Below are 14,666 nucleotides of genomic sequence, written 5' to 3'. Positions count from 1 at the left end.
TTTTTTTACAAGAGACTCATTTTCAACATAACTCCCATCCAGAACTCCGTTCCAAAGCATACCCCATCTCATACCATGCTTGCGATCACTCAACCAAAAAACGAGGGGTGGCGACTTTGTTTGCCCGCCATTTGACATATGAACACATTGACTCCCTTATAGACAAAGAAGGCCGATACCTCATCTTGGTGGGTAGACTTAACAACAAGCTATGTACGTTAGTTAATGTTTATGCTCCCAATCAGCATCAGAACCGCTTTTTTTCCAAATTAGATGTATTGCTGTCCCGTATTCGTCAGGGGGACCTTATCGTAGCGGGAGATTTCAATGCTGTCTTGAATCAATCCTTGGATCGTTCCCCCCCTGTGGCTGCCCCCCCTAATACTTCTGACCCCCTATCCTCTAAATCTCTCCTCAGTCTCATGAAATCCCAGCTTCTCTACGACTCCTGGCGAGTGAAGGAACCGTCCTCTCGGGACTATACATATTACTCCCCACCACACCATTCATACTCACGCATTGATATGATCCTGCTCAGCCACAACTTCGCATTAAACATCCAGACGGCCCAAATTCACCCAATGATTTGGTCTGACCACTCCCCTATATCTATAGATCTATGCGGCCTCCCAGACCGACCCCGCCCCATGACCTGGCGTCTTAATGACTCTCTGCTCCATAATGCGGATATAATCTCCCAGCTCGGGGCTCACCTCGAAGATTACTTTGAGCTCAATGACCACCCAGATATCTCTAGGGCCACTCTATGGACAGCGCACAAGGCAGTCCTGAGGGGTCACCTGCTTAGCATTGCCTCCAGATGGAAGAAGGAAACCCATACCATGACCAATAAATTATCTCTTGAACTACAATCTCTAGAAGCCAAACACAAGGCTACTCCAGACCCTTCCATTCTGCTAGCCCTCCGCGAAACTAAGGCCCAATTAGATCTTCTTCTCTCCAAGCAGGTAGCCAAACGCCTTAAATGGCTCCGGCAATCCTTCTATGAAAAGGGGGATAAGGCGGATAAAATTCTCGCTGCACGGCTCCGTTCAGAAAGGTCCCACAAAAATATCATATCAATCCGTGATTCTAAGAATCAGCTCCTCCACAACCCTGCTGCCATTAGAGAGGCTTTCCAGCAATATTACTCCGCCCTATACAATCTCCCATCTCCCCCTGCCTCCAACCCGCAGCAGTCTAACTCCTCGTTGATATCAGACTTCCTAGCTAAATCTAAACTTCCCAAATTATCCCCTCAGGCCCTACAATTCCTCAACGAGGAAATTACATTGGAGGAAATTCAGCTTACTATCAAATCCCAAAAGAATGGAAAATCTCCAGGCCCAGACGGATTCACCGCAGCTTATTATAAAAAAATTTCGAGTGTGCTTGCCCCTCACCTGCTCTCCCTGTACAATGGTGTCCTACAGGGAACCCCCTTCCCACCTGAAATGCTTGAAGCTAGAATTGTAGTGATCCCAAAAGAGGGGAAGGACCCACTTCATTGTTCCAGCTACAGACCCATCTCCCTTCTCAACCTGGATCTAAAGATCTTTGCTAAAATCCTAGCAAATCGTTTAAACATATTCCTCCCCTCGTTGATCCACTATGACCAGGTGGGATTTATTCCGGGCCGCCAGGCGAGGGACAACACCAGAAGAGCCATTGATATCATACACATTGCAAACACCAGGAGATCCCCCACTATAATCCTCTCTCTGGACGCTGAAAAAGCGTTTGATAGGATCTCTTGGGGTTTCATGAACGCGGCTCTTGAGGCCTTTGGCTTCGCTGGCAACTTCCTCACTGGCGTCCTGGCACTATATTCCTCACCCTCAGCTAAAGTCCTGATTAACGGGGTACCCTCAAACTCGTTAGCCATCCAAAACGGCACGAGGCAGGGTTGTCCCCTCTCTCCCCTTATTTTCGCTCTGGTGATTGAACCACTGGCCTCTCAAATTCGCCATGACCCTAACATTTCTGGTGTGCAGGTGGGGGACATCAACTCTAAAATTTCGCTTTTTGCGGACGATGTCCTGCTCTCACTCTCCCAACCAACGATTTCCCTACCTAACCTGTATAACGCTCTCCAGGCCTATGGTGACGTATCTAACTATAAAATAAACTATACAAAATCAGAGGCCCTATTGCTCCATGTCTCCCCCCAGGAGGCCGAAGTGTTACGGTCCTCTTTCAAATTCAAGTGGCAGACCAGGAAAATAAAATATCTGGGAGTCTACCTCACATCCCGATACGACATCCTCTACCAAGAAAATTTCCCACCTCTCTTCGCCAAAACGCAATCTGATTTGGCTTCCTGGAACCGCCTTATTATCTCGTGGCTGGGTAGGATCATCGCAGTAAAAATGAATATCATACCCAAATGGCTGTATCTCTTCCAAACCCTACCAGTTCCTGTCCCTGCCACCCTCCTATCCAACATCCAGAAGGCCCTCACTCGGTTTATCTGGAACCATAGGCCCCCACGGGTATCGGTGGCTGTCATGAAGAAGCCTATTCCCGGTGGTGGGAGGGGTCTACCCGATATTAAGATGTACTACCTAGCTTCTCACTTCTCTCAAATTGTTGCATCATATGCCCCCTCAGGTTCCATGTCATGGCTGGATCTAGAGGCGGCGCATACTGCCCTCCCTGATCTGACACCACTTTGGGGTTTATCCCCTATACACCGCCCCTCGCCCTCCAAACTCCTTCCCACCATCAAATTTGATATTAAGATTTGGGATTCCTACTCCTTCAAATTAAAGCTTACATCTGCCCTCTCTCCCCTGACCCCCATCTGGTTTAACCCCATATTCCCTCCCGGCCTCTCTAGATTGAGACACCGTCTCTGGACTCAGGCCGGCCTTAAATTTCCATCAGATTTCTCGAAACAGGGCCAGTGGCTTTCACTAGCTGAGCTCCAGTTCCACTCCCCAGGCCGGACGCTTAGCCCCTTTGAGTTCTTTCAAATCAGCCATTTTTTGCGATCCCTACCACCCAACTCTATACTGCGTCCCCTCACTCCATTTGAGAACCTATGCAAACACCACCCCATGTCCAAGGGCATGATATCACAACTTTATAGTATCTTTCTCAATTCCACTCCTCACCCTCAGCTCCCCCACGAAGTTGAGTGGGAGAGAGATCTCGGCCCTCCACCAGATGAGGAGGCCTGGGAGGACATGAGACTGGGGATAGCCAAAAGCTCTATATCGACCAGACTAAAAGAAACATCCTATAAAATTTACTATCGCTGGTATTATACCCCCACCCGACTTCATGCAATGTTCCCCTCCACGTCGCCGGACTGCTGGCGGAACTGCGGCCACAGGGGCTCTATGCTACATATCTGGTGGACTTGTCCAATTATCGCTCCCTTCTGGGACGCGATCCATGGCTTTATCAATACTTTATTTGAGATTCCTGTTGCAAAGGACCCCTGGATCTTTCTCCTATGTTACCCTCCCCCGGATCTTGATAAATTCGCCAAAAAACTGACGGCCCACATCCTCACAGCCGCCAAATCTCTTATTGCCCTCAACTGGAAGCGTGCTTCCTCTCCACCTTTTTCGGCCCTTAAAAAACAAATTTGGAATGTGGCAGCAATGGAAGAGATCACTTACCACCTACACGATAGAGGTTACGCTTTCACTCAAGTCTGGGCTCCATGGCAAATGGCGGCAAGCGCTTTTCCCTCTGATACTTGATTCCCTCGCGGAGGCCCATGTGTGGCGAATGAGTCCTGCTCCTGCTCTACCAACCCCTAACCCTCTAACACACATTCATTACCTCCCCCCTGACTGTACCCCTGCCTAACTTTTGTGGTCTTCCTTCCCACCCCCCCTCTCTTACAACCCCCCCCCCCCCCAATACTACTTTGATGCTGTCTGTTCTATGTAAGATAAAGCAAGAAATAATATTAAAAAAAACTGGTCACTTTACAGCTTAAGTTCCCTGTGGATGTCCTTCCAGGATCTCAGTACAATGTAAATGTTTTCCTATGCACACACTGTAACTTTCAGATTTTGTATCCTGTATACCTTGTATCGCTTGACCACTCAAAATAAAGAATTATAAAAAAAAAAAAAAGTCAAACAACGTTTACTGTTGCTGCTGTACCAAAAAATACTAGGTACTGCTATTTCAAAGTCAAACTACGTTCACTGTTGCTGCTGTACAAAAAAAACTAGGTACTGCTATTTAAAAGTCAAACTACGTTCTCTGTTGCTGCTGTACCCAAAAATACTAGGTACTGCTATTTAAAAGTCAAACTACGTTCTCTGTTGCTGCTGTACCAAAAAATAATAGGTACTGCTATTTAAAAGTCAAACTACGTTCACTGTTGCTGCTGTACCCAAAAATACTAGGTACTGCTATTTAAAAGTCAAACTACGTTCTCTGTTGCTGCTGTACCCAAAAATACTAGGTACTGCTATTTAAAAGTCAAACTACGTTCTCTGTTGCTGCTGTACCAAAAAATACTAGGTACTGCTATTTAAAAGTCAAACTACGTTCACTGTTGCTGCTGTATCAAAAAATACTAGGTACTGCTATGTCAAAGTCAAACTACGTTCACTGTTGCTGCTGTACCAAAAAAAACTAGGTACTGCTATTTAAAAGTCAAACTACGTTCACTGTTGCTGCTGTACCCAAAAATACTAGGTACTGCTATTTAAAAGTCAAACTACGTTCTCTGTTGCTGCTGTACCCAAAAATACTAGGTACTGCTATTTAAAAGTCAAACTACGTTTTCTGTTGCTGCTGTACCAAAAAATAATAGGTACTGCTATTTAAAAGTCAAACTACGTTCTCTGTTGTTGCTGTACCCAAAAATACTAGGTACTGCTATTTAAAAGTCAAACTACGTTCTCTGTTGCTGCTGTACCCAAAAATACTAGGTACTGCTATTTAAAAGTCAAACTACGTTCTCTGTTGCTGCTGTACCAAAAAATACTAGGTACTGCTATTTAAAAGTCAAACTACGTTCACTGTTGCTGCTGTACCAAAAAATACTAGGTACTGCTATGTCAAAGTCAAACTACGTTCACTGTTGCTGCTGTACCAAAAAAAACTAGGTACTGCTATTTAAAAGTCAGACTACGTTCTCTGTTGCTGCTGTACCCAAAAATACTAGGTACTGCTATGTAAAAGTCAAACTATGTTCTCTGTTGCTGCTGTACCCAAAAATACTAGGTACTGCTATTTAAAAGTCAAACTACGTTTTCTGTTGCTGCTGTACCAAAAAATAATAGGTACTGCTATTTAAAAGTCAAACTACGTTCTCTGTTGCTGCTGTACCCAAAAATACTAGGTACTGCTATTTAAAAGTCAAACTACGTTCTCTGTTGCTGCTGTACCCAAAAATACTAGGTACTGCTATTTAAAAGTCAAACTACGTTCACTGTTGCTGCTGTACCCAAAAATAACTGCGGCCTTAACAGCTATGTTGGTGTTAGACGTGCATCCGGTGTCCGCCATCTGTGCAGTGGAATTCAGACCAGTTGGAGGAGGTATTGTGGCCCCGGTACCAAATTGGGTACCGGGGCCACTCCACTACGCAGTCCAGATAGATGCGTATGAGATATTAAAATACGTTGACTGTTGCTGCCAAATCAAAAACTAAGGAAAATGACAAGTCATCGTCAAAAACAAGAGGTAGTGACACGCTTGAACTACACCCTCTATATGCTGCAGAGGATGTAGGAGCAGCTATCTGTGCAGTGGAATTCAGACCAGTTGGAGGAGGTAGGAGCAGCCATCTGTGCAGTGGAATTCAGACCAGTTGGAGGAGGTATTGTGGCCCCGGTACCAAATTGGGTACCGGGGCCACTCCACTACGCAGTCCAGATAGATGCGTATGAGATATTAAAATACGTTGACTGTTGCTGCCAAATCAAAAACTAAGGAAAATGACAAGTCATCGTCAAAAACAAGAGGTAGTGACACGCTTGAACTACACCCTCTATATGCTGCAGAGGATGTAGGAGCAGCTATCTGTGCAGTGGAATTCAGACCAGTTGGAGGAGGTAGGAGCAGCCATCTGTGCAGTAGAATTCAGACCAGTTGGAGGAGGTATTGTGGCCCCGGTACCAAATTGGGTACCGAGGCCACTCCACTACGCAGTCCAGATAGCTGTGAGGTGTTCAGAATAAACTGGAAATTAGTGGAAATGATTCTTATTGAATGTTATTTAGGTTAATAATAGCGTAGGAGTGAAAAAAAAACAAAAAAACGGGATTTTAGCACTTTTTATGCTTTTTTAAAAATAAATCAGAACCCAAAACCCTAAATCAGAACCAAAACCTTTCGTGGGGTGTTTTGGCAAAATAAATCAGAACCCAAAACTTCAAGCTAATCAGAACCCTAAACACAAAACACTAAAAGTGGCCGGTGCACACCCCTAATTGTAAGCATTACATTTTAGGCAAACCCAAAAGTACTTACATGTAAAGTAAGATAAAATCACATATGCCTTGAAGGCAAAATAATCTTATCAATCTGGAGGACTAGGATCAATGTCACCTTCCTCCTGATCAGCAACCTCTGCCTCTTCCACTTATGGAACCCCACTCCGGATGGAAATACTGTGAAAAAATTTCCTTATGCATTGTAGATTTTAAGACCCAGTGGCGCACGCAGGGGGGGGTTCTGAGTCTCTAGAAACCCCCCCTGCGCTAACTAAGTGGCCACTGTCCTATACAGCAGCCGCGGCGCTGTCAAAGAAGCGGCGGTGCTGTATACAATACAGCAGACGCTTCTTAGACAGCGCCGTTGCTGCTGTTTAGGACAGCGCTGGCGAAATGGAGCTGCTGCGCATGCTCTCTCTGGTTTTTTTTTTTTTTGGGTTGGCAGGGAGAAACCCCCCCGACAATCCTCCGTGCGCCCCCTGAGACCCGCTATGAAATTGCACACAATAGGCAAAACATACCTCCAGCTAACAAAGCTAGGTCCATCCAAATAGGTAATTTTTTTTTAATGTTTAATTGTGAATTTATTAGGTGTATTTTTTTAAGTCTCACAATGAACAAAATTTTTAAAAAAAGGTCAGTAAGACAATTTAAATCATCTCCACATAAAAAATCTATGCCATGATTTCCCAAAAAAATAATACTTGCTACTGAGACGCACATGTGAACATTTCACCTACCTCTTTTAAGTAATCAGTCAGCAGCTTTTTTATTTTCCTTCATTTGGAAATGAAATGACACAAAGGTGTCCACCTACCATGATCTTATAATGTTGTTTGCTGAGATGAGTGCTATCAGGTGTGCAAGTAAGTTCTCAAACATCCCATTAGATTGTGATAGCGAATGCTGTGTTTGGTCATCACTATCATCCATCAGTTACAACTGCACTGGAGCAGCTGCAAACCTTACATCTGAAAATAAGCACACCTCTGCGTACACATAAACTTGAATCCCCGCCTCTAGTATACCTTGGCTACATTGATCCACACCTTCCCTCCCCCATTCTACCATCAAATTGTAGGCAGTAGTAACTGTCATTTGTGTTTGAACATGAATTGCATGCAATTACGTTCATTGGTGTAAGGTCCATTTGTTAGCATGCACAGAGCAATTTCACGCAAAATAAGGCACGCAACGCGACTTATGTTTCCAGATGAACCAGGCCCAAAATATCTTGTGATTAGATTATATTGAAAAAAAAAAGCACTGTAACTTAATGCTTTAAGGATACAATTCCCACAGACAAATAGGATGACGAAGTAGATACAAACATACATCCCTGGGGAGGATGGTCCACCATATGCCATGATTCCATTATACATAACAGAATTCCAGTCCTCTCCAGTCAAAATCTGTTAGAAAAACAGAATCACCTTAAATAAACATCCATTGTGATAACATACGGTATATTTGGCAAAATGCACAAATGGGAACATTTATTCTTCTGATTTGAACCATTAAGACAATGTCAAGGTAGTTTTAATAAGGAAGCAGAATCCATCGAGAATAGGTGTTTTTTTTCTTTCCCTAAAAACTATATATTCCATGATAGAATACCTCTAGTAGAAGCCACGTGATCCATATGGGCAGCACTTTTGTAAATGTAATATATCACATTGTAAAGATAATACGCTTGCAAGCAGGGCCCTCTTACCTCTTTGACTGGTTGTTAATACTCAGGAGTATTAACAATCAGTACTTTTTCAAACCCGCAGCTTGATAAATTTACCCCCTAGTGACCGACTTGGATCGATAAATACATTGCTTAGTTAACAGAAACATATACTACATAGATTGCATGTTTTACTTAATTACTCACAGAGTATTCTAATCTGATAAGGCTACTATCTTTGTGATGTTTGTATGTTCTGCTCGTCTTTGCATGGGTTTTATCCTGGTGCTCCAGTTCCCTACCATAATCAAAAAACACTGGAAGTTTAATTGGTTTCTAATGAACTTGTTGAATTTGTCTAATGAAAATAACCCTAGTGTGTTTGTGTGGTAGAAATTGCACAAGTCCACTTGCTAAAGTGTGGCGGCCTCGCAAGTCAGTCATCACTGCATTAGCCCATGCTTGCTTCAGCTTTTCCGGTTCAGATATGTCTTGACTTATTCTTACTAACTTTTTGAAGTGTGAAGTGTCGGGGCGGGAAGGGGACGGAGTGAATCGCGTCATTTTAAAAATCTGCTATACTGATAATATTATCTTCTTGAAATAGCTGCAACTGAGGCTTTAATTTACGCAAACGTTACTTGATTTCCACCCAGGCACATAGGTTTGCAAAGCAAGATTGAGCCATTTGAGGACGAGCAGGCACGTGGAGGGGTTGGGGGGTGTGAAGGCATTTTGAGTGAAGTGCAGGATAGGCACACAAGTGAATCTCATTTTGCGGTAGTGCATTTGCACTGTGTGACTATTGTAGTGAGATAAAGGGGTGGAGAAGGCACATTTTCAGAGGTGTTCCTTGCTACACATGGCCATTTCCCCTCCACAAAACAGATTTAATTCTAACAGAGCAGACTAAGATCAGTTCTCATCCTACACTTTTAATGAGATAAAACAGTTCACTCGCAGATTAATTTCTGTTAAAAAAAAAAAGAGCACACAGCTGTCTTTTCATTACGTATAAAATTAAAAACAGACAGTGTGCCTTTACAACCCCAATACTAGACAGCTTAGACCTGTTTCCACTATAACAAGGAGACTGTAGTACAATCAGTCCCAGGCTTTGGCCTATACAGGAGCTAGGGTAATTAACTACTGGTCCCAGTATGAAAAACAATGTCCCAAAGAAGACCCACATCAATTACATTAATTGAATAACAGTTTCCCCAAGACCCTAATTCATCACTTTATTAAATATGAAAAAAGGTTTTCTGTATTTAGACACTTGTAGAGCTAATGAAAAAAATCACTGTCACTTTCTAGGACAAGTAAAAACATACTTGTTAACTTTTAGGATGTCCCCTCCAGGAGAGGACATAGTAAGAGTGACGATTCTGTTGTCGGGCTTGGCGGATAGTGTCATTAGGCCCTGCACTTGCTGCTCAAATGCCGCCATTAGCGGGAGAATACAGCCAGTAGAAGGGATAGGAGGAAGCTGTGAATCGCATCATTAGACCCCACACATACCCACTGCACAAGAGAAGTGGGCAGATGTGGGAGGTAACACTGCTCTCCTGGGAGTCCAGGACAACTCCTACAAATTCGAAAGTGGTTTTCACAATCACTTTTCACTCGGGAAAGTGACCCAGTGTGTACGCTCCGTGCAACCATTTGTGTGACTACAGTCCAAAATGGACTGTAAGTTTTCACTCTAAAGTTTTGATTATAAATACTTTTGGACTGCTCCCTAAATTAGTTTTACCCTTAACATTTGTCTCCTAAAATACTGGTTTGCCTGTGCCAAGATTTACTAAAGTGTGATTTACTATGTGATTCAAACCGCAATACAATCAGATACGGTTTGTGAACACACATCACAGTTTATATCAATCTGTGGTTTGCATAAAATCCCATTCAATGTGTTTCAATATTGAATCCAAATCCTATGGAATACTAATGTGTGAAACAAACATGTTGTTTTCAACTAGCTCCAGATTGTCAACTCACACCAAAGGGCAGGCGTAAAACTTGCCATTTGCTCATTATCATTATCATTATTGTGGAAGAGGAGATTGGAGACAGTTAAAGATAAAATAGATATAAATAACCAATAATGGCTTTTAAAGAACTGTCTTAAACCTCTGAATCAACTCCATATTAGAGAAGGATTCCAAGGACAGCCTTTCTCTGAAAACATTAACCCTGCTGAACATCCACAACACACACTGCTGCTGCTGTTCCTCCCATTTTTTCCTAACCTGATTCTCCTCCATTGTTTGGAAAACAAACCAAGAACGCCACCTATTCCACCAATCATCGCCATTTTAACAAAAGCATCCATATCAGCCAAATTTTGTCTCTTTTTATTCTTTTATTCTTTTTTTCCAGAAGTTTGCTTTGCAGTTTTACAAATCACCACTTGATGCATAGCACTGCATTGAAAATATTGGTTTCAAAAACAGCACTGTAGTACATTCGTTCTCTTGTGGAGAGAAAAGGGCTCTAATGCTACCTGCTTAACCAGGAATAAACTCTAAGGAGTATATTTACTAAATTGCGGGTTTGAAAAAGTGAAGATATTGCCTCTAGCAATTAATCAGATTCTAGTTGTCATTTTTTAGACTGTACTAAATAAGAGCGCTGTAAGTTTTACCCCCTTAACATGTAAATCAGCACAGTCTATAATAAAAGTTACAGGTTCAGGCAATACTGTAGAATTCCTTTTCAGTGAAGGGTATTTTATTTGTTAAATATATATAGTGTTGTTCCCCCTCCATGTTAATGGCATATTAATTTATTAAAACCTTTTTTGTTCATGTTTTCACTTTAAAAACGAATTTTGCTGCTCATCACACGGCACTGTAGGGTATACAATTGCCATAAATGAAGTTTATGAAAAGTAAGCATTACTGTTTACTAACGTAAATCTGAAGATAATGAGCAACAGTGATATATGTCGCTTTTTTGTAACAAAAACCAATAGAGTTTTGTAGATTACTTTTTCTTTAAATATACTGTTATCGTTTAAAGCAACTACTTCATAGCTATTAAAATCTCCATTATTCATGTTGTCTTCCCAACACTATTTCTGTTTATCCCTAATTCTCCTTTGTAGTACATAGATTTTGTTAAGTGGCACCTGAAAGACAGTGATCAATGCTTGAGGGAAGTTGTCAAAAGTGCTTCTCCGTATCTCTGTGTCCTCAAAGTCAAACTTTCCACCAAACATCTGCATCCCAAGGAGTGCAAAGATGATCATAAAGAGGAAAAGCAGGAGGAGCAGGGATGCAATTGAGCGGACAGAGTTCAGAAGAGAAGCCACCAGGTTGTTCAATGATGTCCAGTATCTGAAACACAAGTTGACACCACACAATAAGGTGATAATGAGCAAAACGAAAGACTTTGGCATACTATGGATTGTTTACAGATACCATATAAGAAATCTACAGACCTACGCATTATAAAGAAGGGTGTGTCATATTTACTAGAATGTCAGTACCAATCAGCAGGGCTGTTTGTCCATCATGTAACGTGATTGGGGAATCAATAGTACACAGCTCTTGCTATTGTGAGTTTATAGAAACACACAAATTGCATGATATGTCTGCTAACTCCAGATAATCAGTACACATAGAGAAGATACCATGTGATATTTATATACTGCTTCTTTACAGGTCCTGAAATCTTTGCGGCACAGTAGAGAACAACCGGGATAGAGGAGTCTTAGATATCCTGAATCTTTTTTAAGTGCTCCCATATTGTAGATTGGGGATTCTCAACTAACAGGATAAATAGAAATAAGTTATGACTGTTTTACTTCACTTGGAAGCCCACAAAAACTATAGGATGCATATTAGGACTTGAACTTTAGACTCCGTACATCTACAGTTATTATTATTATCATTTATTTATAAGGTGCCACAAGGTTTCTGCAGCATCATGCACAATACAACAATAGACCATACAGAGAAAACAGTACAGTACATTAAACGAGTAATACCATGTCTTCAGAGGCTCCAGGCAAAGCAATTATAGTGAAGTTCAAGCAGAAGAGTCAGTAGAGAGACAGGAGGGAAGAGAACCCTGCTAATAAGAACTTACATCCTAAAGGGAGGGTAAACAGACAGCTGACACAAAGGGAGCGCAGGACGAGCGAGGTAATGAGAGCGAGCATAAAGAGAGGAGCGAGGTCATGAGAACGAGCATGAATAGAGGGTTAAATGGAAGGCTGGTAGGCTTTGAGGAAGAGGTGAGTTTTGATTGCCCGTTTGAAGGAGCACAAGTTAGGGAACAAACGGATGGAGCGTTGGAGATCATTCCAGTGCAGGAGGGTAGCTCGGGAAAAGTCTTGAGTTATGGAGTGGAATGAGGTGATGATCAGAGGTTATCAGTTATCTAGTGAGCATAGAGCACTGTGCATTAGTATTGGTATTAAGTATATGACACCCACATCTTTGCTTTTAAAATCTGTTTTCAAGACATCAATATAATTTCTTCATTATAATATATAATATGCTGACAGTAAAACAACTGTTATAAAGTATCAAGAGCAAAATGGAGTGATGGACAACAAAAACTAATAGGTACCATTTGATCACTGAGAAGATAATTATTGGAGAACATATGATCAAATGCATCTCTTTTCACCTTCCACATTAGAATGTTAGCTGTAGGGAGCAGAGTCTTATCACTCTCTATTTCATTATTTGTTGTTGTATACTTAGGCATATGTTCAAATTGCTCTCCCTTGTGGTACAGAGCTGTGGAATTCATTGGCAATAAATTAATCATAGTAAGAATAGTCCCTAAGAACTCGCTTGGTGGATATGATTCGGAGATAGACCAAGCTCTATACCATATAACTGTATAGCTCTAAAGTTCTCTCAGATGCTCTAAAATGCTTCAACTAAGAGTCTTTAGAACCACCACCCCCCCCCTCTTGTCCCCGACCCTACCCACTGCCTGACCAGGCTCAGAACTTTTCGGTTATCTTCCTATGACAGGACTGAGCATGACAAATTCTATTAGGTGGGATTACAAATGTTTCACCTGTCAAACTGGCTGCCGGTCACTGATGGTCGCAGATTTGGTCTCTCCCCCCCCCCCCCCCCTTTCCACCTTTTCCCCTTCTCTCCATTTTAACTATTGTATACACTTATACACTATTGTATGCCTTACCCAAGTTGTGTTTCTGCTCTTGGCTGCTAGCATACTTTTACCTGTTTACCAGATGCCTCTTCTCCATTCGAGAATGATGTAATTTTTCTTTTTTTGAGTGTTTGCCCGCCTGTGTTTGTGTGGAATATTTGTGTATTGCATACCAAAAATTATAAATAAAGCTATTATAAAAATGTAGGTAATAAGCTATACTTCATGCAAATGAGCTACATTAAGTAATGCTTGGGCACTGCCATTACTTAACCTTTCCTGCTGAGAATTTTTTCAACCCTGTGTCAAATAAAACAGCAAAATAATACCAATCCAAATGAAAAACGTATAAAATGATATTCATTATCACTATAAAATCATTACAAATCCCATGTTGGTGCACCAAATGTATACATGTGTCTCTACACTGTTCATTTGTTCTCATCTTTGATTCTATCGTTCTTTGGGAATTTGACAATTACCCAGTACAGCACCTCTCACTCAAACTGGGCTTTATTTATTTATTATCAATTTATAATACTTTTGTGCCAAAGTGACCCAGCCTAAGTTAGCCCACTATGGGAGCGGCCCAGGCAGCCGCTGCCTAGGACACTGGACATTTAAAACCTCCTGCCTTATTTAATTAAAATAATTTCCTTAACATTAATGTGTTCATATATACGGTAGTCTAAATAAATTAAGAACAAACATGATACACACAGAAATCAGCTAGACCCCAGATAATTTGATAGCAGAGGGTGCATGGGAAGCCAACTGCCATTTTGTGAAATAAACAACTTGATAAAGTGATTGTATACTAGAAAACAGCAGCAATTTTACAGCAATGTTTGCTCTCTCCCACTGAGGATGATCCTAATGTGTGTCATTGCTTTTATGGAAAGTAATGAAGGCTCAATGTTTTAGGTCCAAAAGTATGCTGTTCCAGTCTTCTCTTTGTTGAGCCAATTAATGTTTACTGGACTTTTTTTGTTAATTGATATTGTATATGTTTCAAAGGGTGTTTTGTATGTATAGGGGTAAAATGGAGGTATTTACTGACATTTGTGATAAAGAATTGCCTTTTAGTTTAATGACATCAGTCTCTATTTGACTATCATACCACAAAGTAATGACTTAGCACACCTTCAGAAATCTAAAATCTGAAATCTAAAATATACAGTAAATCAGAATAGAACGTTAAATATTTATTATATAAATATCTTTGCATTCACAAGATATCACTAATGTGTATTTTGAATTATATTTATATTTTAAATAAACAGAAAATTTAGCTGACAGAAGGAACCCAGGGTCAGAACAGGGAATGAGGTGGGAACCTCAGACCAGGCTTGGGTGTCATGACAAGCAGGGTAGTACTAGTGCCATACCAGGATAGTAGGGAATGTGAGCAACAAGTTTTGCATGGAATGTAGAGAGGG

At 41.4% G+C, this 14,666-nt stretch overlaps 1 protein-coding gene across 1 annotated transcript in view; it reads right to left on the bottom strand.

The window, feature by feature from the left end:
• CACNA1S (calcium voltage-gated channel subunit alpha1 S) overlaps window positions 1–14,666 on the bottom strand; it is a 451,977-nt gene that overhangs the window by 241,001 nt on the left and 196,310 nt on the right. Inside the window, exons 13-14 of the mRNA XM_075195636.1 lie at window positions 11,219–11,426; window positions 7,705–7,825 (exon numbers count right to left, since the gene is read on the bottom strand). Coding sequence (XP_075051737.1) covers window positions 7,705–7,825; window positions 11,219–11,426 — 329 coding nt within the window. The remainder of the gene's footprint in view (window positions 1–7,704; window positions 7,826–11,218; window positions 11,427–14,666) is intronic.

Source organism: Mixophyes fleayi, chromosome 2 (assembly GCF_038048845.1).
Source record: "Mixophyes fleayi isolate aMixFle1 chromosome 2, aMixFle1.hap1, whole genome shotgun sequence".
Taxonomy (NCBI): domain Eukaryota; kingdom Metazoa; phylum Chordata; class Amphibia; order Anura; family Limnodynastidae; genus Mixophyes; species Mixophyes fleayi.
This window is presented reverse-complemented; position numbering and strand designations above follow the sequence as displayed.